Source organism: Trachurus japonicus, chromosome 3 (assembly GCF_045865225.1).
Source record: "Trachurus japonicus isolate A0001 chromosome 3, Traja_1.0".
Classification (NCBI taxonomy): domain Eukaryota; kingdom Metazoa; phylum Chordata; class Actinopteri; order Carangiformes; family Carangidae; genus Trachurus; species Trachurus japonicus.
The window spans coordinates 21,235,099-21,259,922 of NC_140909.1; the positions used below are offsets into that span (position 1 = coordinate 21,235,099).

The 24,824-nt window shown below is 40.5% G+C and overlaps 1 protein-coding gene across 1 annotated transcript; it reads right to left on the reverse strand.

The window, feature by feature from the left end:
- Nucleotides 1-10,135: 10,135 nt before the first annotated feature.
- LOC146989928 (xaa-Pro dipeptidase-like) lies at nt 10,136-22,496 on the reverse strand. The gene is made up of 15 exons (XM_085766343.1): nt 22,457-22,496; nt 20,362-20,545; nt 19,606-19,733; nt 18,906-18,969; nt 15,917-15,964; nt 15,580-15,641; nt 15,158-15,202; nt 14,175-14,250; nt 13,615-13,661; nt 12,588-12,656; nt 11,974-12,051; nt 11,607-11,755; nt 11,250-11,434; nt 10,958-11,149; nt 10,136-10,621 (listed from the first exon to the last, which is right to left on the reverse strand). Exons 1-15 carry the CDS (start codon nt 22,471-22,473, stop codon nt 10,478-10,480), a joined length of 1,488 nt encoding a protein of 495 aa, XP_085622469.1. The 5' UTR covers nt 22,474-22,496; the 3' UTR covers nt 10,136-10,477.
- Nucleotides 22,497-24,824: the final 2,328 nt, after the last annotated feature.

Genomic DNA, 24,824 nt, shown 5'->3' on the forward strand with positions numbered 1-24,824 from the left:
CAATCACTTACATAGAGTGTTTGGACTGAAACACGGGTCTGTCAGTCACTCTGCTCTGCTCTGAGCCGAGGAGAAAACATTTATCGTATCCTACAGTTTTTATCTAATGAGGAGAGAGAACGGCATGCAGGGCTGTGTGTGCAGCCAAGGAACGCCGTGAATGTGGCGACGTAGGGACGAGGACTGTTATGGTGCGTTCAAGGAAACTCGTATTTTTCCGACCGTGAAGTGGTACCAGTTCGATCTGGTACGAGTTCACCGGTCGGAAGTTACGAGTGGCCGTTATAGTGACTTTCACCGGTAAAACAGGTCGGAAAAACACGAGTGGGTTGCCTGAAACGCTACAAAGTCGTAAGTTGTGACTTGAAGCTGTAATTTACAATTTCAAAAGCCTGCCTGGAACGCAGCATTAGCGAAAACGACCGGACCACTTACTTCTGCTTTAACTCAGGTTATGAAATTTGAAAATATTTCCATTTTATGAAATATTGAAAGTGGAGTTCACCTTTAGATCACTGAATGCAGTACATGTGGAGCCATGATATCTGAGTATACTTTGTTATTCCTTTGATGTTTGTCTCAGATGAATATCCTTGGATCAATGATGATACTTTAACAAGACATTTCTATGAGTCACTCTTCACAAGCCTCTTTCACATGGCTGTATGGAGGCACTTCACCTGGTTAGTAACTAATTGACTCATTATTTTACTGTTAACTCTTTGACTGCCAGCCATTCTCACAGCAGCTTCCTCCAGCTTGCCAGGCATTTTCCAGCTTTTTGACTGATTTCCGTAGACCCACCATAATATTATGTACTGTTACTACATACACATTCAACCCATCAAAGGAAAGAAGAGGGTCTCTAGTTTCCAGCAAAAAAACCTGTTTGTTTCTATCTTGTTCCAGTCTTGTGAAATTGGCGGTTGAATATAGGTTACTTCAGCCCAAAAATGCCATTTTGGCACCAAAATCTTGAGAAAAAGAGGTTTTTGTGTCGGCTGTCATTTTCAGGTGAACCAGTACAATTGGCTCCTTTATATTTTGCTTTAGTGACGCCTCAACATCTGTACAGTTGTTCTCTTGTAAACAACAACTAAATCAACACTGACAAATGACTTTTGATGACAAAAGACAAAATATTTAGCTACTGACACACACTACTGCAGCCTTTTTTCTTTCTTTTCTTTGAGTTACAACTTTTTCTTTCCTTTTTTTTAGTGTGTGTGCGTACGTGACGTGTGCGTGTGCATACGTGTGTGTGTGTGTGTGTGTGTGTGTGTGTGTGTGTGTGTGTGTGTGTGTGTGTGCGTGCGTGTGTGTCTGTGTGTGCGCGCGCGCGCGCGGATCAGTTCGACAGGTTTTTGTAGCCGAAACACGGCGCTTTAGATCAGATCCAGCTTCCTCTGGTCAGCAGGCAGCGGTCTCACTCACTCTCTCTGTCTCACACATCTACACACACACAGCCTACAGCTCTGGCTGACGCCCCCTGAACTCACAGCCACAGACATGTGCGCTCACAACAGAGTACAGACACTCCCACCACGTTTACCTCTCGTCACGTTCGCCGGCGCCGTCCGTTCCTCATCCACACTACTGTAGATCGCGGGGTTTTCAAGCTGCTATCTGAGTGATTTCTCGCAAAATCTGGCGACTTTCCAAACGCTCTTGACGACTAACGACGAGCGATCGACGGGGTTGTTGTTACTAACGTGTGTGCTTTGTATCACGGAGTTGCACGGAGCTTCAACGAGCTGCCGAGCCGCCATGAGCCCCGCCGCCGCCCCCTAAGCTCTCACCGGCGGCCAGAGTGTCACGGAGCGGCGCCGCTGCAGTCAGACACCCGCACCGCTCCGTGAGGGGGGGGGGGATACGCTATATTTTTTACATCTCTCAATCCAAATGTGTTTTTCTGCACTTTATTTTGATGATACAAGTCTGATCTTCACAGAGGAGTAGGGCAAGACATTCAACATGGCGTTGCCATTAAAAAAACGCTAAGACGAGTTATCTCGTCTTTGGCAGACTACGCTTGGATTCGCTAAGACGAGATAACTCGTCTTTGGCAGTGAAAGAGTTAAGCATCATCTTGTATCTACATTTAAACAATTTAAACAGTTATCATTTAGTATCTAATCAATTTCCATCGTGGCAATTAATTATACCAGAGAGGCCACGAAGCCACAGAGGCTCCTGTCAGACTGACCTTTATTCTGCAGCAGCAGCAGAAGAAATCTGGTGCTTCTTGTTTGTGTCGCTGTGTGTGTGTGTGTGTGTGTGTGTGTGTGTGTGTGTGTGTGTGTGTGTGTGTGTGTGTGTGTGTGTGTGTGTGTGTCCTAATTACTGCCTGTCAGCATCCCTGCTGATTGTTGACTTCCTGTCCAACCTCAAATCAGCAGTGCTCCTCACACATTTTGGTTTCTTTCCTACATTTATGTAGTTACCAGCTTCAGCCACTAGTTCCTCTGAATACGACAAGTGAGATGAAATTCTTATTTTACATTGGATGGTTGTGATAATGTGAAACCAGACTTGTCAGACTTTTCATTTCAGATAATGGATTTGATTATCAGCCTGGAAATAAACTCATTTGATGCATTGTCTTGCCATTTGGAGGCACTTGTGTCGCGACCACGCGACCAGGCTCTCACCACTCAAGGCTTCAGGGATGACACAGGTGCACATATTTCTATTGCTGAAAACCTGGAGTCTGGTGGGATTCGCTGCCATATGGTACGATGTTTGACTCACCAGTTGCTTCCGCTCCCCACCTGCAGCTTGGCGGCCAGCTCTAGCGTCCTGCCTGTATCGACCTCCGTCCGTTGTCACGCAGTCGTGGCTTTGTCAGTTCATTTCTGTTTAGACGAGACAATAACTAAAACTATAAATCAATCTTGAAGGTGGAGGATCCTTCGTCAACTTTCTTCACTGCTCTGCGGGGCTCCAGCCTCGTCTCCACGCGGCTCTCACTTTGGCGTTTTCCCAGCATCCCCCTGCTCCTTCTGCTCACGTCAGACTTAAAGGGATAGTTCACCCTAGAATGATATTTCGCTCATTATCTACTCACCCTCATGTTGACTAAGGGCTGGAAGAAGTTTCAGATTCCTCCGTGGCTTCTCTGAGTTACAGGGGGTCTCGGCGTAGCAGTGCATGTCCATATAACGGTTGCAAAGGGACACCGGAGCTCTTCGTAAAAAACACACACAAAAAAACATCCAAATACCTCCATGATGCTCGTATGTAATGTCCGTCTTGTGCTGAAGCCCCAAATTGCGTAATTGTCCCGAAAAAAATTAAATAATCTCGAAGCTCCTCTTCCTGGTCCGTCCAAATCTCGCGTGATTTGCGCCGGCGTCAGTATGCGTCAGTGCGGTTACTGCGAATCACGCGAGATTTGGACGGACCAGGAAGAGGAGCTTCGAGAAGCTTCCGCTACAAACAAGCTTAAAATATAGACTTATTTAATTTTTTTCGGGACAATTACGCAATTTGGGGCTTCAGCACAAGACGGACATTACATACGAGCATCATGGAGGTATTTGGATGTTTTTTTGTGTGTGTTTTTTTACGAAGAGCTCCGGTGTCCCTTTGCAACCGTTATATGGACATGCACTGCTATGCCAAGACCCCCTGTAACTCAGAGAAGCCACGGAGGACTCTGAAACTTCTTCCAGCCCTTAGTCAACATGAGGGTGAGTAGATAATGAGCGAAATATCATTCTAGGGTGAACTATCCCTTTAAGCGGCCAGGTAACCAGGCAACCGGCCCCCTTCTCACCTACGAAAGTGACCGTAACACTTGTCAAGTCATTTCACTGGTTCTTTCTGTTTGTTTTTCTTTCCACAGAGCGAGAACAGACCAAACAGAGGGAGCATCTGCCATGAAAGCTCCTTTGAAGGAATTAGTCAGTATGTCATATCATATCATTAGACTCATGCATATTGATTGTTGCTTGTTAATTAATTTTTTAAAAAATTGCTTCTGCATGTTAGTTGCCAATTAATGGCAACTTTACATTGTCCTTAACACTGGTCTTTCCTCTTAACCTTTTATTAAACACTGTGACCCTAACTCTTAATTCACAAAATCATACTTATTCTTAAGGTTGCTTTATTTGCTTTCATCAGTTTTAATCAATCAAAACCTATATGTCCACTCACAGTGGATTGATAAATATAGTTTTTCTATAATACTTATTTATCTGAGAAAGACTCTAGCACCCTCCTCACTTAACTAAAAATCACACAGCTAAACACGTTTACTAATTATTTGTACACTTTACCACAGCTTGGACTTGTGTCATTATTAAGCAATTTTTCACATCACAAAGGATGTGTGATAGCTCTTGATCTGAGAGGCACAGATATGTTTTGTCCCTCTAAGTGATTATCTGCCGGAGAGACCTCAGTCAGAGCTTCTCACTGCTGAAGACAAGGGTTCAAGGTTTTTGCCGACTCAGCCAAATCCATTGTCACCTCACCGCCAAGAAAAGAAAAGATTATGATAAAGATTTTTTATTCTGTGGGTAATGGGGGCGGGACTAGATAAGCTTTTGCTTCTCCCGCTTTCCCTTTCGGCCATGTGTATTGTATTATTTGAACTAAGATCAAGTGTGATGATGATGATTTAAATTGACATGCCCGAAATAAACAAATTGATATGATATGATATGTCATCTTCAATGCAAACTCATTCACAGTAGTGATAGAATAGTCAGACACCAAGTTCAAAGGCTAAATAAATGTAAAATGGAGAGAAATTGATTCATTTTCTGAATACAGATAATTCAGTGTCACATATTTCTCAACTCATCATTAATAATCCTTCATCACATGACTCATTTCTACAACCTTCAGCTGCAAATAAAAAAGTTGGTGGCATATGAAGCAAGCCAGCACTTGGTTGTTGATGAAGAAACTCTGGGTGGTTTTGGCTCCACCTTGGTCCAGCAGGTGGGTGATTACTATTGTGACAGGCTCCATGGTGAGGACCATCCTCTGCTTCAGCAGGTGGCCCTTCAGAAGACTCCTCAGTCATGGCTCATTAATTCCCTCCAAAATATTGTAGTGAGTTGCGCTTTTGTATGAATTTGTTTGGGTTCAAAACTTCAAAAAAAATGACACATCACACTGTTTCTCTTTGAGTAAGAAGTGTAGAACCATTATAGGCTACACAATTTACTCCACCACAATCTTACAGGAGGAACAAGTGTGTTTTCCTCATCCTCTGTCTACTGGATGTTGTGATGTTAACAATTTGAGAATTTAATCTTGTGTCCTCTCACCTCAGGGTAGCCTCCCACATTATGCACACCGATACCCAGCAGGTGTCCCAGGCCGTGGGATATAAAAGCGGAGTCAATGTAGACCTTCATTTGACATTCTTTGACTTGAAGTTTTTGGAATTTATAGGCTTGGAAAAGAAACAACTGTTACCACTTTACCTTTTGTGTAGGTGCGTAATTTGTACTCAGTTAGTTCAACTGACTGTGAGATGACATGTAGAGACAAACAAACTCACACACTTTCACCTCTCTTCATACCGATGGGCATAGGGCACTTAATCCAAAAAATTAGTGACTGAAGTATATGTTGATAACAACAAGCCTGAAAAACCTCTCAAAATATAGTAATAAAACTAGGCTCACATTTTACTTTGAGCAGTAGTCTATTTCAAAAAGAAAATATGATCTTCAGGACTCCAACTGTGTGAAAAAACAAATGAACAATGTTTGTTCTTTTGAAAATGTTGGAACCTTTAAAGATCCGAGCTCACAAGAGTATTAAATTTCACAATAACATAACGCACAGTGTAATTTTCACAGACAGACTTTGCAGGTCAGAAATAATGCACTGATGAGTGTGTTAGTTAAAGTTAGCGTTCGCATCCGAAGAAATTAAATAATGAAACAGTTTAAAGTTCAAAATTAAGCCACTCACCATGTCTTCATCTGTAATTCTCTTGTCATCGGATAATTATTGCCTCTGGTAGTGAATAATGTCACGCTTGAATTAAAAATGAGAGATAAATAATAACTTTACATGAATAATTTATCATACCACAAAGTGACAGCTATGGCACGAATGTAATTAAATTATGTATTTCAGTACAGCATCAGCTTTTTTTCAGTGTTTCTTCGCCCTTCTCTTCACAGTGCGTCTGTGGTGATCATATTTCAAACTCTTACTGTAATTTGGACAGGAAAATATCTGACCTCTAATTTCCAAGAAATATGTGGTATGGTAAGTACTTGGACAAAAGGTATAGCTCATTCCTACATTGGTGAGTAAAACAAAGAAAAAAAACAAACACCCAAGAGAAATAAAACAGTAGTACTCATCTTCATTAGCTGAAGGACTTTCACTGCCCTTTTCCTGACTGCATGTTTTTCAATAATTCATTCAGCACTCATTCTTTAATCATCAGGCGATCAAGCACATCAAACACTTTGTAAAATTTTAACAGCATCACAACATTGTGTGATGACGAGGCCACATTTCCTGATTCTTCTAATGGTGCAAACACTAAAATACGGGTTTTACATCATTGCCATAAAGAAGAGGATCCAGTGAGAAAATGTTGTGTCAAATACATAGGCCTACCTACACTGGGATATATGGATGAAAAACCACTGGACCAGCTCTCAAAGTAAAGCAAATTTTAATTTACATTAATAACAACATTTATTCCCATGCCACAATTCTGTAGAGAAAACATTTAACATTTAGCTTTAGTGTCTGTACTGACATTTACTACAGTGTCAGTCCTGTTAATGCCACTTGATGGCGCTGAAGTAAGGACATTTCAGGTCTGACGTGTGTGTCTGGGTGCAGAGCGCTGTAGAGGCTAACTCTCATTCATCGAACCACTAAATGACTGGACATATGTGATTACAAAGGTTTGTGAGAATTTAACTGAGCACAGTTTTAGGTAATTGTAGAAGATGCTGCAGTCTTTATTTTTACAGTATCTTGAGTTGACTTTTTGAGATGTTTCTTGTAAAATAAACTATCATTCCACAATGAGTGTATATCAGTTAAAAACTGATGAAAGCAAATAAAGTGAACTTTAGAATAAGTAATATATTGTAAATTAAGAGTTAAGGTCACAGTGTTGAATAAAAGGCTAAGAGGAAAGACCAGTGTCAAGGACAATGTAAAGTTGGCAGTTAACTGGCAACTAACATACAGAAGCAAATTTTTTTAATTAATTAACAAGCAACAATCAATATGCATGAGTCTAATCATGTTATTGTAAACAGATACCAATTAAACATACTGACTAATTCCTTCAAAGGAGCTTTCATGGCAGATGCTCCCTCTGTTTGGTCTGTTCTCGCTCTGTGGAAAGAAAAACAAACAGAAAGAACCAGTGAAATGACTTGACAAGTGCCTCCAAATGGCAAGACAATGCATCAAATGAGTTTATTTCCAGGCTGATAATCAAATCCATTATCTGAAATGAAAAGTCTGACAAGTCTGGTCTCACATTATCACAACCATCCAATGTAAAATAAGAATTTACACTTGTCGTGTTCAGAGGAACTAGTGGCTGAAGCTGGTAACTGCATAAATGCAGGGAAGAAACCAAAATGTGTGAGGAGCACTGCTGATTTGAGGTTGGACGGGACGTCAACAATCAGCAGGGATGCTGACAGGGAGTAATTAGGACACACACACACACACAACACAGCAACACAAACAAGAAGCACCAGATTTCTTCTGCTGCTGCTGCAGAATAAAGGTCAGTCTGACAGGAGCCTCTGTGGCTTCGTGGCCTTTCTGGTATAATTAATTGCCACAACGGAAATTGATTAGATACTAAAATGATAACTGTTTAAATTGTTTAAATGTAGATACAAGATGATGCTTAACAGTAAAATAATGAGTCAATTAGTTACTAACCAGGTGAAGTGCCTCCATACAGCCATGTGAAAGAGGGATGTGAAGAGTGACTCATAGAAATGTCTTGTTAAAGTATCATCATTGATCCAAGGATATTAATCTGAGGCAAACATCTAGAGAAAATAATCAAGATAAAGATCTGCATTTTAAAAAGAATACCCCGATATCATGGCTCCACATACTGCATTCAATGATCTAAAGGTGAACTTCACTTTCTAAAAAAAAAAAAAAACAGTGGTCTCAAACCGCCTGTGGATTACATTCACATTACATTACTGAGTGAATAAAAGCATACCCTCACTGAGTGTAATGCATGTCCCAGAATCAACTCCAGTCTCACCTGCCTGGAAAGGAGGTCTGTGTCTGAGCAATGGCTCCTGATCTCCTCTCTGCAGCACCTGCACTCACTTTGGCACCACTCTGTCTTTAGAGGTTCTCAGCAAAAAGGACAGCAGACACCCTCTGGGTGTCATTACCCAGCCATTGGACACAGAGGACAACAGGCTGGCTAGACTTCACACAGCTTCTTCAGTCCCTTTTCATGACACAATAGAGTTTAAACACCAAAGACATCTTTTATGTTGTTATTTCATCCTGCAGTGGAGCATTTGGTTGTCACAACCTTACGTCTAACTGTATTGACAGGATTCAGCTCAACACTCAGCTGACACTTGGTTTTACTCTAAATATAACAAATGCAACAACTGATTCAGGCTGGACTCTTTAAATATTTCTTTAGATATTTCATGGCTCAGGGATTTCTGTATCTGGATGTATCAGTGGATCTGTCAGAACAGATCAGCCTGTGGTAGACGGCCATTGGCTCTGAACTTGAAATGCAACCTCAGCAGCCTCAGCAACAGCCTATATATCGTCCATGCTCTCTATGGCAGTATTGTTGACATAGTGATGCACTACAATGCAACCAATTACCCTACCCAGTCATGCACAAGAATAATTAAAAATTTAATAGTGTTTCTTTTGATTACTTCTTTCATGAGCATAGAAGGGGATTATTTAAGGCGGTGTGACGCAGTAACTGTATTTACTATAGGAATCGAAGGAGTTGAAAATATTTCTCCCTAAAGATGCATTTGCCTGAAGGTTACATTTCATTCATTATGATGGAAGTGAATAAAATAAAAATCATTTTGTTAAACGCATCTCTTACTTGCCATATATAACAATTCCTTTCCAATCCTGAATTTAAAATGGCTTGATGTTTTTGATGTGATCACTTTGCTTTGTTGCAGTTGAAACATCAGCATGTAATTTTCACCACTCTTTACTCCACTTTCCCATTCTTCATTCCCAAACACACACATTAGCATTTTGTACTGTGTTTGTACAAACTGCCATTGTTTCCATACATTTCCAAGACATTTTGTTGATGCTCTCCATTCCCAACTCTGACAGCCCCACTATGTATATGACAAGACAGAATTACAGACCTCTCCCTCCCTTCTACTGTACCTTTGTTCTTTGATTGGTGTTAAAAACTTTAGATGAAGTGTTTTCAATTCAGTCACTTGGAACTTTCTTCCAGTCACACACTGTTGGTGCAGGGAGGAAATAAATTGCCCTTCAGTTGAAAACAACAGTTATCACATGCTTTCAAAAACGCAATATGGGCAAGTGCAATATACAATCACAGGAGCTGCAATTTGTTGATAAGGTAAAATGTGTCATAACATAAGTAAAACAGTGTGTTTCTACAGAGACTAGAGACATGAAGTAATAAGTATAGGGGTGAGTAGGTGGCAGCTCGCTGTGAGGCTCTACTGTGTTTGGTTTATTGTTTAATTTCCTGGGGTTTATTTTTCCTCTTTGTTCTAATAAATGTTGTTGTTTCCCAGCACAGACTCGGGCAAAATCCATAGTTTTATTCTTTCTTTTAAACTGTCAAAAAAGTTAGAAGATGTTCTTTTACCTTTACATATTTTGACTGTCAACGGCTGCAGGTTGACAACCGGTCAAAAGGTAAAAGAACATCTCCTAACTTCTTTATCTGTTATCTGAAATAGTAAAACTAGTGATAAAGAGAAGTCAAGCTATCAGACAAAAACATTTTTAAATTATTAAACAATTATTATTACCTATTAGGAAATTTTCATCTGTCAATAGAGAAGAGTCTGCTCTAGTTGCCTGGTTCAGAAAAACTTTGGATACACTGATTTGTATGAGTTTTATAAAATGATTGTTTTTAATACAAAAAAAATGACAAACACAGTTGCAAATTAAATGTTTCATTTAATTTCACAAGGTCTTTGTGAATGTTTACAAAGAGACACATAGAAGAATAAGAATTATATATATATTTTAAAAGATTAGATTGAATCTCTTTTCTGTGATGGCACAGAAATCTGGACTAAGGCAGCAGTCACCCCTACAGTGACTGTTACTAACACTTCACATCATGATTTTCAAACCATTAGAAAACCTTAAAGAAAATACTGTATGAAAGTCTTGTTTTGGCTTGTTTTGCTCAGTCGTGCATTAATTCTATTCATCATTAATCTGTTGTGTAAGTGAGATATGATTGAGAGGCCACTGCAGCGTACAGCTCTGATTTTCAGACTTTCTCATTGGTGACGACGGGGCTGAAAGTTTTTCCAGAGTCGGCCATGAAAGCCTCGATCTCCTCCACGGTGCGAGGGACACAGGTCAGCAGCTCCATACCGTTTGCTGTCACTGCTATGTCGTCCTCAATGCGAACCTGCACACATTAGTGAAACAGTGGTCAGTTAAACATTAGAATTAAAGAGAGAGATGTTAAAAAGCAAACTCAGTGGATGCTAAATTCTGAAACACACATAAAAACTTAATTTGCTCAATATGGTGGATCAAATGTCATGAATTTGTCATCTTACCCTATTAGATATCTGTGTTAAATTGTGTGAATTTGGGAATTAGTGCCAAAAACATGTTTTTCACAAGTCAGGAGGTCCCCCAGGGAGTTCCTCATATCACACGATGGCTTAGGCACCATAACCCTGAATGAAATGAATCTTTACAAACGATAAACCATCTACAGCACAAGCAGCAGACTGACCCCTCCAAACCCACGGAAGCGGGCCAGCACTTGGTTGTTGATGAAGCAGCTCTGGGTGGAGTTGGCCAGGGCCTGGTCCAGCAGATGGTTGATGAAGTAGATGCCAGGCTCCACAGTGAGGACCATCCTCTCCTGCACCAGGCGGCCCATACGAAGACTCCTCAGTCCAGGCTCATCGATGCGTTCTGTCCCCTGAGGAGCAACACAGTTTGTTCAAGTCAACATACACAGCTCTCTCATGTCCTCATCCTAAGGTGAGGAATCTGAGATTTCAAGTTTTGTGTCCTCTCACCTCAGGGTAGCCTCCCACATCGTGCACATCGATACCCAGCAGGTGTCCCAGGCCGTGGGGCATGAAGACGGAGCCCATGTGGACCTTCATCATGTCCTCCACGCTGCCATTCAGGATGCCGATCTTCACCAGCTCCTCCAGGTGAACCCGGTCAGCCAGGCGGTGCATGTCAGTCCACTTCACACCTTCAACGAAAAACACTTTGTTTATGAAAAGCAGAAAAATCTTTGCATGGACTCCAATTTTAAAGTCCAAAGGATTCAAGAATACATATGTATGGGAACGAAAGATAAGGCCAAGTATGATTACTTTCATTCACTTTACTTTTGTATAAGTCATAAGTTTAACAATGTTAACCTGGTTTGAGGGCAGCCATGACAGCTAGGGATGACTTGAGGACAGCTTCATAGATGGCCCTCTGGTCTGGGGTGAACTTGCCATTGGCTGGGAAGGAGCAGGTGATGTCAGAAGAGTAGCAGTAGTACTCTCCACCCATGTCAAACAGACTGCAGGGCACAAGACATCAGCACTGATTCAGTCAAATGTATTTCCAAAGTGCTGTGAGTTTGTGCCCAAAATGTTTTTGAGCTGTTTACAGTAATGGACATTCACAGATGGCAGCAACACACAAGATCACAACTTTAACAGAACTGTAACAATGCAACAATTAGTCTGACAATGACACTACAGCTCCTGCTCCTGCTCTCTTGAGAAAGCTACTCACCACATGTCTCCATCCTCAATTTTCTTATCATTGGGAGCCCCAGCATGGCCATAGTGGAGAACAGAGGAATTATGGCCCCTAGTGTTGGACACATGATGCATTGATGAGTTTAAAAACGGATAAATAGTAACACTACTAATAACAACTGCACTACACAGTAGTAACTGCACTAAATGTGACTAATATAAAGCATTTATTACAGCTGAATGAAGTGAACAATGTTTTTCAGGACAGCATCGTCCTTGCAAGATGCAAAATAATGCAAAACAACATGCATCCTTGACAATTTTCCTCTGAAGGTGCTCATTATACATGACCTTTAGTAACATGATTAACAACAACATCTCAGAATTCTTCATCCATGGGTGATGTACAGTGTTAGTGAACATGATTTGTTTCAGTCGACAAGATGCTGGAGACTCAGCAGGGTCACAGAGCGACACCTCCTCTGCTTCAGAAAACCACATAGGTTTGAAAGATGTTCTGCTGTATATTGTTCTTGCTATTAGAGCATTTCAGATGCGTGTACAATTAATACAACATGTAGAAAGCACTTACAGTAAGAAATTAAGTCAGGAATAAAGCAGGTACAGGACTAATTGAAAAAGCCTTACGTTCCACAGATACAGGTGTACGAGGCGTGGCGCATCCCTCCTTTGGTGTAGCAGTAGTGCTGGAACAAGCTGGAAAACAAAAGTCAGAAAAAGGAAACTTTTTTTTTTACTGGACATTTTTCTGGTTCTTCCTGTTGGTGTGACTAACAGCTGTAATAAAAACATATAATATTTCATATAATTGTCCACAGTCTCCTGAGGTCTCTCTCCAGACACTCTGCTATTATTTATATTTAGGTAAATCTGATTTTCCCCACAGACAAACAGCAGAACCAGGAATTATTCCTCATTAGTCTGGGTAGTCTGAGTTGGCTGACACAGTCTTAGTGGCTGTGCTAATTCAAACTCGTACTCTCTGCACTGACCAGTCTTTGGTGAGTGCTGAAAGTGCAGTGTGTATTAAAACAAGCGAGTAGTTTGTCACGCACCAAAATTAGCGTTGAGCAGATATATCAGAATAGTTAGTGTTAGCATCTTTTATTCGTTTTGGTTTGTTTGTTAGTGCACGTTCATGGGATTGGTTCCTTCATGTATGGAATCCTGTCTAAATCAGTTTTCATGAGACTGTCACTGGTTGACGTCTGAAGTGGAAATAATAATGTAATAACTTAAATCTACATGCTACAATCAGCCACTTTTGAAGGTGCTGGTAAAATTAGTGTTTTTTTAAGTTCTTCAACTAGATTTATCATTGATTTGATTACAGCTCTCTGTCCACAATAATCTGTCTGCACATCTTGTCCCTTTTTTTTTATTGATTTTAAAACATTTAAAGCAGACAATAAAGCATGATGGTCACCTGACAGTACCACATTTACAGTACCACTATCACAACAGGCCTGTGAAGCAGGTGTTATTACATAATACAGTCCCAACAGGCAGAGGAGTACAGAACACTTATTCCTGTGTACCTATAAAACAATTACACACTATTGGAGTTATACGCTCTGCTGGTTGAACCAGCAGGGTGTAAAGTCTGAATCATGCAAATTCATCAGCTGATACACTGACACAATGAAGCACTTACCTCTCCATTTCATATTCCTTCTGTCCAGGTTTCACATGCTTCATGATCTACAGTTAAAGAGTGTGATTACAGTGCATGTGGTTAGTATAGTAAGTAGTAGTATTACTATTGATTTGGGAGAACATTTTACCACGTTAACTCATGTCATGTCACAAATCTACTGAAATGGGTAGCTTTAGGGAATCATGGGTAAAACATACCTCTAGGTCTAATGATCACACTTAATATTAACAGCGATTTAAAAAGACAGATTTCTTGTATGGTTAACTGCTCCTGGATCCTTGAAAGTTATTTGTACTAATAAAATTAAATCCTGTGCACGACCTTTAATGTTGCAGCTTATTGGTCAAAGGTTATATCTGTTAATTATAGCATTTAAACAGTTTATAGCCTCAGGGTCCTGACATCTTTGAATACTTTGTGCTGGTTTTATACTGAATAAGCTGCTTAATACACTGTCTCTTGACACTTTAGGTGGTTAACTTACAGCTCTAACTTTCCATTTCTGTCTTTTATTGTTTGATTTAAAATGAATTGTAACTGAAAAACAAGGACGTCACCATTTTGTGGGCTTCACTGGAAATCCTGTTGGTGTAGCGCAGGACCTCCAGCTCCATATCAGTCTTCAGGAGACGGCTGCAGACAAAGACATCAAGAAGTGAGACACCAGATCTCTCCCGCTCTGATCATAACACTACCAGTTTATTGATGCACACTATGAAGTCAGTACAGTCGAGCACCATAAAGAATTCATACAACTCACATTTTAAGTTCAGGGAATGCTGCAATTGTATTTTGATTAGCCTATGCGAGTATACATGGCTTAAAGACCACCTGATGCAGAGAACAAATGTTTCCTCCATCTTTCCCGGAGATGTTGCCTATAAAAAGGGATCTGTCATTTGTTGAAATACGAGAGGGAAATGATCTCATAATCTAGCGCTGCAGCGCTGATGACAGTGTATCAAACCAGAACAGAATCAAACACAGTCTTTAAATTTAGGGTTTTTCACCATGTTACAAATCAAGTGTTGTGTCTGCTTATTTATTTGAGTTAGATGAAAAGTAGCTGGACCTTAAACAGCTTGGGTTGAAATACATACTGGAGAGTATTACGGATCTCTACGATAATAGATAATAGATAGCAAATTACACAAAGCAGTGGTAACCAATAGCAACGCTAATGAAAGTTAAATCAATCTATCAAGTCTGTCTCCCCAGGAGGTGTGCCTGCAAAACATTCCTCCTTATTTCAGAAAATGTCAATTCATCTGGAGGGTGCACACTAATGCCAAGGACAAGCAGGCGAGCACGAAGTCCATTACATCTGTGCGCACTGGCTCCTGACTCTGAGACGGAGGAAAATACAACTCAGAGAGAAGCCCCTGTTTCTGATTGTACACACACAGTTACCTGACTAGGCAGCTGTAATTGCAGAGGTTTTTATATTTTAAAAGAATCTGAGTGAAAACACTGTTGGTCTTCATTCATATTTTGGTTCGACTTTGTCAGTAATATGATAAAACAACTTTTGATTACTTACCACTCCACAATGACTGGGTGTAGAAGAGTGTTGTTTACTTGGAAGCTGATGTAAAAAAAAAAAAAAAAAGTAAGAAGAAAGAACAGCATAATTAATACAAAGTCATCTGATGATATGACCTTTGAAATAAGTATTTTAGTTATTTTTCAAAGCAGTTGGGGTCAGAGTGTGGTGTAGATAAAACTGTGTAGTTAAAACAAGAACAAAGACCAGTGCTAAGGACAACAGTAACATTGCCATCAATCGACTACTAACAAGCAAAAGCTAGATTCATTGCTTAATTAATTATATTCAGAATGGGTTTAATCAGTAACAATCGGTATTCACAACAGTCTGTTGTATCCTTGGTTCCAAAAGGAAAAAATAGCCTCCACAAACAAAGTATAATTATGTTAATGCAAATTGATGCCAATTAAACGCACCCACTAATTCCTTCAAAGGAGGCTTCACGGCAGATGCTCCCACTGTCTGTGTTCTGTCCTCGCTGTGTGGAAAGAAAAACATCATGATGAGTGCATTCAAGTGTCAGTAGAGTGCATTAAGTTGGTTTATATTCAACCAAAGAACAACTGTAGAGTTAGTCACGGGACTTGATTTAAAGTCTCACAATACGTCTTCAGTAGCAGCTAACACAGGGTCTGACTGGAACTTTTACAAACCACCAACCAACACTGGTTCAGGAAAATACTTGTGAGCCGTCACCTGCTACTGAGCAAATGTATCAGTGGCTGGAATCAGGAAGGAGTACGTGATGCATACCAGAGTCAGGAGCACAGCTGGTTTCAGGCTGGACAGGACATCAACAATCTGGATGGAAGAAGACATGGAGTAATTAGACAGAGACAACAACAACAACAGAGCAGCACAAACAACAAGTTCCAGTTTTATTCTCCTCTCATGCTGCAGAATAAAGGTCACTCTGACAGGCGCCATTGTGGCTTCACGGTCTCTCTGTACTCGGCAGAAAACTGAATGACAAAGCTCAAGAGACAATATTAATTACTCCTCTGCCGACAGCCAAAATGTCAGATAACAGATCCTTGACTGTGTTCGCAGGTGCTGTGGTGATGCTGTCTTTATTATTAAAACTGGCTTCCTAAAGCATTCACTGCATTGTCTCTGCTGTTTTTTAGACACTGGACTAATTGCCACGGTTTAAATGATTAGATATTAACATGACCACACATTTTTAATTGGTGATCAGCTGTGACAATATTGTTCATCACGTTTTGACTTAAAATATGAAAAATGAGAGACATGAATAAGTCTTGAATGCATTTCATTTTAAAGTATATTTTTTGGCTTTTCATGCCTTTATTTGATAGGACAGTTGAGAGTGTGACAGGAAATGGGAGGCAGAGATGGGGGGAATGACATGCAGGATAGGGCCGTCCGACGCGGGACTCGAACCGGGGCCGCCTGCAGCGAGGACTATAGCCTCAACACATGGGGCGGGTGCTCTACCAACTGAGCTAAACTCCGCCCCGAATGCATTTCATTTTAAATCTTTTCACAAATACAGTTCGCAGCTGAGTAAAACATAGTCAGTAAAAACTGAACTTTGAAGTTTGCACAGTAATGAGGATTTTTCTGAAGTGTGACAAAACTCACAAATAACAAAAATCAATGTGATCATTTTTGAAATTGAAGAGCTGACTTTCAGCTGAGAAAGATAAATTTGAGGGCAAGTGTGACTCGCTGCACATACTTGAAATTTTCCAACAGTATTGTAACAGATACAAAAATATTGATATGAAACCTCTACCAGCAATAAACTTAGCTGCCAGATGCTTCAAACATGATCTTTCTCCACAAACTCCTGCATTGAATAATTTGAAATATGAACTTTTGGGATGTTTAAAGGGATATTTCAACATTTTGGCAAATTCGCCTATTGCCATAAACCTTTATAGTCTTAGGGGTAGGTTCTTTACTTTTAATTTTCGGAGCAAGGTATTTTTAGACCCGCGGGGCAGACGTGAGCTCTGCATGGCGCACGGTATTTCCAGGCTTTCCCTCATCAAACTCATCAAATACACAATCCAACAACTCCAAATCGCTCTTGTGGACAAGTTGTGACCTGCACATTCGCCACGCTATGAAATAATAATGGAATGTTACAAGACGGAGTTGTTTTCCAGGCAAATGCGTAGCTGGAACTACATTCCTGACACGACTGCTCGGCAGAATGACTTCAAAAGTATTTGTTTCATGTGTCGTAATATTACATAATGCATTATTATTTCACAGCGTGGCGAATGTGCAGGTCACAACTTGTCCATGAGAGCGTTTTGGAGTTGTTGGAATGTGTATTTAGTTTGATGAGGGAAACGTAGAAATACCATGAGCCTCTATTGTGTTAGCTGAACAGCTCGCGTCTCTGCCCAGACAATCTCAAAACAGCTTGCACCGACAATTACAAGAAATAGGAACTATAGGGATTATGGCAATAGGTGCATTTGCCAAATTGTTGAGATATACCTTTAAGATAGAGAAGTCCTTCTTTGTTATTGTTCTTTCATGTTCAATTGCTGCTCTTTACCTGTTGTCAAATACTTTTGCATCATGTTTGACATGTTTTATCTTTGGTCTCTTTTACCTGGTGTATTACACATTGTTGCTTCTTTAGTCCTTCTGTAGGCAGCACTGCCAACTGAACTGTCAATACTAGTGTCTGTGTCTCATTAGATGACAGAATTAGCTAAACAAACGCAGAGGCAGTTATTGTATGATTTCATGTTTTCTAATATTAAACTGCAGATCAGTGAGGCTGCACCTCAAACTGTGACTAATTAGAAAATCTAACACCTCAGGCAGGTGTAAAAATACCTGAAATATCAGCGGGTGAGTCATCACAGGGTTACAGCGTGAATATAGAAATTGAATGTGATCATTTTCAATGCAAATCTCCCAGTGATTTGTTGGCCGGTGGTAGTTGTTTTATTGTAGCCTGAAAATATTATTTTGATTTGTCAACGTGCACATTTTCAACATGTCTAAAAAGCTGTCAGCCGTCTAATAAATCTCTCCTGGGAATCTGCTGTCAACACCTACCAAGTCTCAAAGTACGCAAGTACAGACAGTTTGAAGAGGTGGGTGTATTTTTAGACTAGATGGTTAAAAAGAAGAGGACGAAGGTGCAGGTTGCACATTTAGAGTGAAAAATCAAAACCAACCCCCCTGTAGAGTTTTGGTGGCCAGAGATGTGCACACTGCTGAACTGTTGCAACAAATTTAATTATCACTCTGATGCTCTACAATCTTTGTTTGAGCACGTCTACTGTCAACATTTTCTCACACATCCACTGGTGTCATGACTTTCCCCCCAAAGATTTTACATCCTCTCACACAAATCTGTGCACAAGCACATCTAAACACATGCAAAAGGCACACAGACTGTAGAGATTATGTCTAAAGAAATCCATGCATGTTTATTTTTGTTTTAATCCCCTTGAATTAAATCGTTTAGTTGAGCAGATAATGATGCAGGTCCAGGCTCTGGACCAAAGTGTATCTGGTGCCTCTGGTGACACCAAAACCATTGTTTGTTTGGGTTTTCTTTTTGCCAGGAGGTTCAAATAAGAGAAGGATGACTTTCACCTTTAAAACAGTCTATGGAGACACTGATGTCCTTTCCTGTTACTTCATAGCTGGGTGACTTCACATCAAGGTTCAGTTACAAGGTCACTCTCTGTCACACAGACACACACACACACACGGAGGCCAACAGCAGCAGAGACTGACTTACATCACAGGTGTATTTCACCTCATCAACAGCGTACTTTGCCTTGAAGTGCTCTTTAGAAAAGATCCTGTCAACACACAAAACACACAGGTGGTAAAGAAAAGAACAAAAACAGACCAAGAAAATTTAAACAAACTGAATAAAGAGAGAAGTGCATTGAAATCTGATCACGTATCTCCTGGGTGACCCATCAGCTGACAACAGATTGAGGTTTTAGATCAGAGAAGTACTAACATGTGACATGGTCAAGAATCTGCAGGTTGTTTCAGCAGCATCACAGTTTCACTCATTAACTTCTTTGTAACTGTGCTCATAAAATCTGCCGAGTGCAGCGATCAGCTCGTCATCAGGTTTTCAAAGAAAGTAGACAGATGTGTAAATGACTCTTGTTCCTCTGCACGTTCGTGTCATTTTGACAAGTTGTTGTTTTAGAATTTCACAAGAGGATTAAAAATGTCCAAGAAAATTAATCAACACATACTGTACATCTAAATTTATTGTGTAGCATGTGCACTGAAAATACTAAAGGGCATTTGTATCACTGAGGTCAAATGTATCACTGAGGTGAAACTTATATATAGTTTGGCTGAATATGATATATAATGAACTAATCTAATACAAATATGATTCTGCTGTTTGACATGGCCAACAATTGATGATTGTTGGCCATGTCCACAGCTCTTTGAGGATTAGTGTGACTCACTCTCCCATCCAAGTGGCATAGCTTTCAGGCAGTTTGGGAACAAAAAGGATGGATTTCCCAGTGTCCACATCAATGGCTCCATAACAGTCAGGCTCAGTCACTCCAAAGGCCCAGTGGAAGAAAGACTCCTACAGAAGTGAGACAATCAGCCAGAACATTAGTGGAGGAAACAGTAATAGTCAGTTTGAAGAAAGCAGGGTGTCAGCATATTCTGGTTAGATTATTACACAAGAGGAAAGGAGATGATGCTGTCTCTTATCAGACCAGTTGGATTTACTGGTGAATACAGAGCAGGAATTAACACTATCAGAGAAGCTCAGAGTTGGACCCGACTATAAGGCTACGTCCACACCACCATGTTTTCATTTCAAATTCAACTCTTTACTTTTCCACCTCCCACCAAGACCACTCTGGATTGGATGGACTTGATTGCTCATGTAGAGACACAGATTTCAGTTCTGAGGTGGAGCTTAAACAGGTGCCTGAACAGAAATCGTTTTGTTTAAAAATAGTGAACGTCGTTGTGTGGACGGATCCTGACAGAAGTGCGGTGAGGTCACCTCGGTAGAAAACCCTCTGAAGGTTTTTAGGGATCAAGGAACAACCAACAGAGAGGAAATGAGCCCAGTGACTTTTAACTTGAGATGGCTCAGGACCTGTATGAGTCACATAGACGGATTCATAAATGCAAAACCTTCCACCCTCATCTGAGCCTCAGTTTTGCAGCAATCCCAGAGTCACATAAAGACAACTTACCTGCCTGAAAAGGAGGTCTGTGTCCGTGCAGTACCTCTGCTTCTGCTCTCCTCCCTGCAGCACCACCACTGACTTTGGCACCACTCCCTCTTTGGCTTTCAGTCCTCGGCACAGTCGTTGACGGTTTTCGGCAAAAAGGGCAGCAGACACCCTCAGGGTGTCGTTACCCAGCCAGTAGACAGGTCTGAAGGGGCAGGGAGAAAGGGGATTGGGTGGTGCTGAGCACTTGGGCAGAGTGGCATAAATCTGACCCTCACTGTCTCACCATCATTCAGTGACTGACATCCTTGTTCAGTCAACTAGTAGCCTACTTAAAAACTATTTTTAAAAGTTTCTAAAACACGTTTCCACATAGCTTAGATTTAATATCATATGACTATTTCACACAACCCTAGGTACAAAAAACTTGAATTGTCCATAATTACAGTAGAAAACAAAATTCCTATACACATGGGGGGCTCTTCTGATTGCATTTCACTATGATCTTATGGAGACTTCAGATTCATGCATCCACAGAGCAGTGAGCTGAGACCGTTCTATGTTCTGTGGGGTGAATCCTCAGGATTTGGTCAGTAGATCTGAGCCTGAAGAGGTGGGTGAACCACAGCCTTCAGAACGGTTTAGGATACAGAGAGTAAGAAATCGACCACATTGTAACTGAGAGGTCTTGGTCTCTGGCTGTGTCCTTAGAGATAAGATAACAAACAGAACATATCTGACTCAGTCTGGAAAGAACCAAAGGTTAATCCATAACCTCACAGTATTTTACGGCTCAAGGATTTCTGTATCGTTCACTGACTTTACAGGTGTAACTGAGACGACAGGTTGCCTATAGGGAGCTGATAAATGGTGTTACTGATGGAGAAAACACAAACATGATCTGAACTGAAATCCCAAGCCTCACTGTGTCAGTGATCTTAGCCATTTATTAAACTTGAGGTTACGTTGTGGAGGCACAGTCTCAAATTTTGCACTGGATTATATAACATCGTAACGTGCGCAGTAATCTGTGAGCAGGAGATCTCAGGCAGAGATTGTTTTACATCTGCTGACTGCTGACATTTATCAAAGCAGATTCTCTTACGTGGCGTTATCTATGTATCATCAGTACAAGAATATAAAACTTGTTCTCTTGATCATTATATAATTATACAGCTCAGCACTGTTTGATGTAGCCATAGTACATGATGTTGACACCAAAACAACATTATGTCGCCCTGAGAGAAGAAAACCTAAAATTATACTGTTGGTGTTGATGATTTTAGCAGTGGGGTGCAATAAATTGACCAGGTAGCCTACAAAGCTTAGTCATTCACCAGTAGTTTAGCTCAGTGGCTCAGATTTGGCACATTCACCATGAAACATGAGCAACCTTCACTGTAACGATTACCAAAGGCAGATGTCTGAAAATGAGGGAGTAGAAAGCACTGATCTTTTTATTTTACTCAGAGAGTTTCATTATCACTTCTAATCCAGTCTTCAAGGTTAGGTAGGCTACAACCTCTCAAGGAATGAATTTGAATTGTCACTTTTTGAGCTTTTGAAAAGAAGTTAGCAAATCAGTTAGGCTATAAAAACCTTCTATCTAAATTACTAGCCTATTACTTGTGAACTGTTGCACACTTCTTTCTCTTCTTCAAACCTTTGTAAAGCATTAAGATAAACACGCATTTCTTAATCTCTATGGAGGACCTTAACACACTGGTTCATTCTCTCTAAATCATCAACTTTAACTGACACTGACTCGTGTGACAGGAAGTAAACTGAACGTCTGAGCTGCTCGACTTGACACTGAACGCAGCAGTAAATACTGACAAGTCTTGTCTTCACTTTAACGAGGAGAAAGTTCACTAGATCCAAGAGAAAGTGCACCTGAAAACCATAGAGCTGAAAACATGGTTTTAAATTACACAGTGTAGTAACTCTATATCTCCATGACAACTGATTTACTGTCACCCATAGATACCACAGCGAAGTGACGTCTATGTGCCGCTGCGCTGTGGCGGTAAACAGCTAAAACGACTCCGTAAGTGACCTGCCTTTAAATTAAAACACATTTTCTATACCCAGTCGAGAGTCAGAGGAGTAAACTCACTGTGGTGCTGCAGCCATGTTGGGTCCAGGTCCAGACTGTCACGTGACGCAGGGACTCACGTGAGTTTTGACAGGGATGCGGCGCAGATCAGCTGACGTGGCACCGTGCTGCGTTCACGGGTTTCCGAGATATTTAGCTTCAGCCGTGAACTTGTATTGAAAACAGAGTTGAGAGGAAGTCCTGAGGTTGTTGTTTTGTTTTTGTTTGTTTTTTTGGCGGGGGGGGGGGGGGGGGTCAAATTTGTCAGTCGTGTACGAGGTGCTGCAGTCAGCAAATGCCACTGCACAAGACTGATGAGAAGCTACGAAGACTCAAAACAAACCAGGCTCATTGGTTTCTTCTGAAATCACTAATGGAAATTGAATGTTACATACTGTAATTGTTGCAGTAGGTACTGACAAAGACGGTTTATAAACAATAGAAAATATCTTTGATACTTTACAGTCTATGGTACTGATACATTACAGGGTAGTGAAGGATATCTATCTATCTATCTATCTATCTATCTATCTATCTATCTATCTATCTATCTATCAAGAAGAGCAGCACAGTTCAGATATGACCTTGCAGAGTGTTTTCAGTTCTTTTTTTTTATGCTGAGGCAGTACAATTATGAAATTAGCATCTGTGGTGAATGTTAATGAACTCTCTGAGAGAATTAGAGAACTGGAACTTGTTCTGTAATCCACAGGGAACAATGTGTTATGTAGGCTAATACTTCAACATGCACACCAGACTCGACATATTATTATAGCCTATAAATATTTTTTTGTTTTGAACAAGGATATCTGTGTTACAACAGGGTACTACATCTCATTGTTTACAAGTTAAAACTGGAAAAAGGAGCAATTTTTCATCTATCGAGCATGGGGAAACCTGCAATTCATACTGCAGCTTTTTACGTAAGAAAATAATATATTGACCCAATAAATAGGCAAGTGAGCTGAACAGGGGATCTCAACTGAAACTGATACCTATAGTAATATTCAATATTGATATATTTAGTGATGATTTATTTTGGGGGGTAAATCAATAGGGCTAAGTAGGTACTTTATAATTAATCACATATTGAACTGTCAAGAAAGCTTAAAAAGAAATAGACTGGACCCCACAATGCAGATCGATGAAAAAAAAAAAAAAGTGCTCGATATTTGAGTTCAGGGAATGAAACAAGACAACCAGAGGGCTGGGCAGGGAAAACCTGAGGGCAGGCAGGTGGCTGAGCTAAAAAACAAGAAAAGCAGAGTAAGTCATTAGAGCACAACAGGTTACGAAGTAACAGCAACAAGAATCGGACAGTCTGTTACCACGAGAGGTTGATAACAATATAGCAGAGAGTAGAGAGATTGAAAGCCAAAAGAGAAAATGATTTATGAGGCCTGCAGCAGGAAGCCTCATATGACTAATGAACACACTTAACTGGGAAAATCATTGTTTATTTCCCATGATCCGTTCGCAGGAAAGCAGTATATGCATGTTGACTGAAGATTAAAGTTTTTTGGAGGGCACTGACCAGGGCAGGGGTTTCAAGCCAGCCCTGAAAGCCCCTTGGGTTGATTCCAGCGGGTCACCTTACTCCAACCAGACACTTGTCACATGTGGTCAACGATTCTCACGGTGTCTGCCTATTGAACAACAAGTACACATTTGCACAAGCAGTTCGCACTTCACATGGAAATTAGTTACCTCACATTTTAGACTGAGTGTTTTAGATCTTGGACTTAATGGCTGAGCTCGAAAATCAGTTAAGTTTGATTATGGTACAACAAAAAGCTGTGAATGAAACCCTTTGAGCCAACATGACCAACCCCACAGTAGGCTATGTACATAAAACCAATAATCGACCAAATAATGTGGCACTTTTGTGAGTGTGGCATTAGAGAGAGACAGACAGACAGACAGACAGACAGACAGACAGACAGACAGACAGACAGACAGACAGACAGACAGACAGACAGACAGAGACTGTTTACTAATTTTCTCTCATTCTTTTCTCAATGTGAAACTCTAGTAAAACTGTGAATTAAATGAATAATCACGGTGTAATGTGCTCAGCTTTAGAATTGTGTCAAACCTGAATGTTTTTACTTTGGTGCCATCAAGTGGCATTAATAAGAACGACACTGTGGTAGATCAGTGAAGTTACTCAAGATATACAGTATGTAGAGGATAATTTTCTCACTACAAAATAGGCCTACTACCATGGGCATAAATGACAAATGTTAATCATGTAAATTAAAGTTTGTCAAGTGATTTTGAGAGTTACCTTGAGATCTGTTCCAGTGGTTTTTCATCTATATTTCCCGGACATAGTGAAACATGCAATGGACTATTCAGTGTTATGTAGGCCATATACAGTATGTGGCAG

Bases quoted from the DNA above. Each gene is read 5' to 3' on its own strand.
- LOC146989928 (XM_085766343.1), bottom strand. The intron at 12,657-13,614 runs GTAAGTGCTTCA...TTTGTTTTCCAG, and splicing joins AAGGAATATGAAATGGAGAG to CTTGTTCCAGCACTACTGCT. The intron at 11,150-11,249 runs GTGAGAGGACAC...GTTGCTCCTCAG, and splicing joins ATGTGGGAGGCTACCCTGAG to GGGACAGAACGCATCGATGA.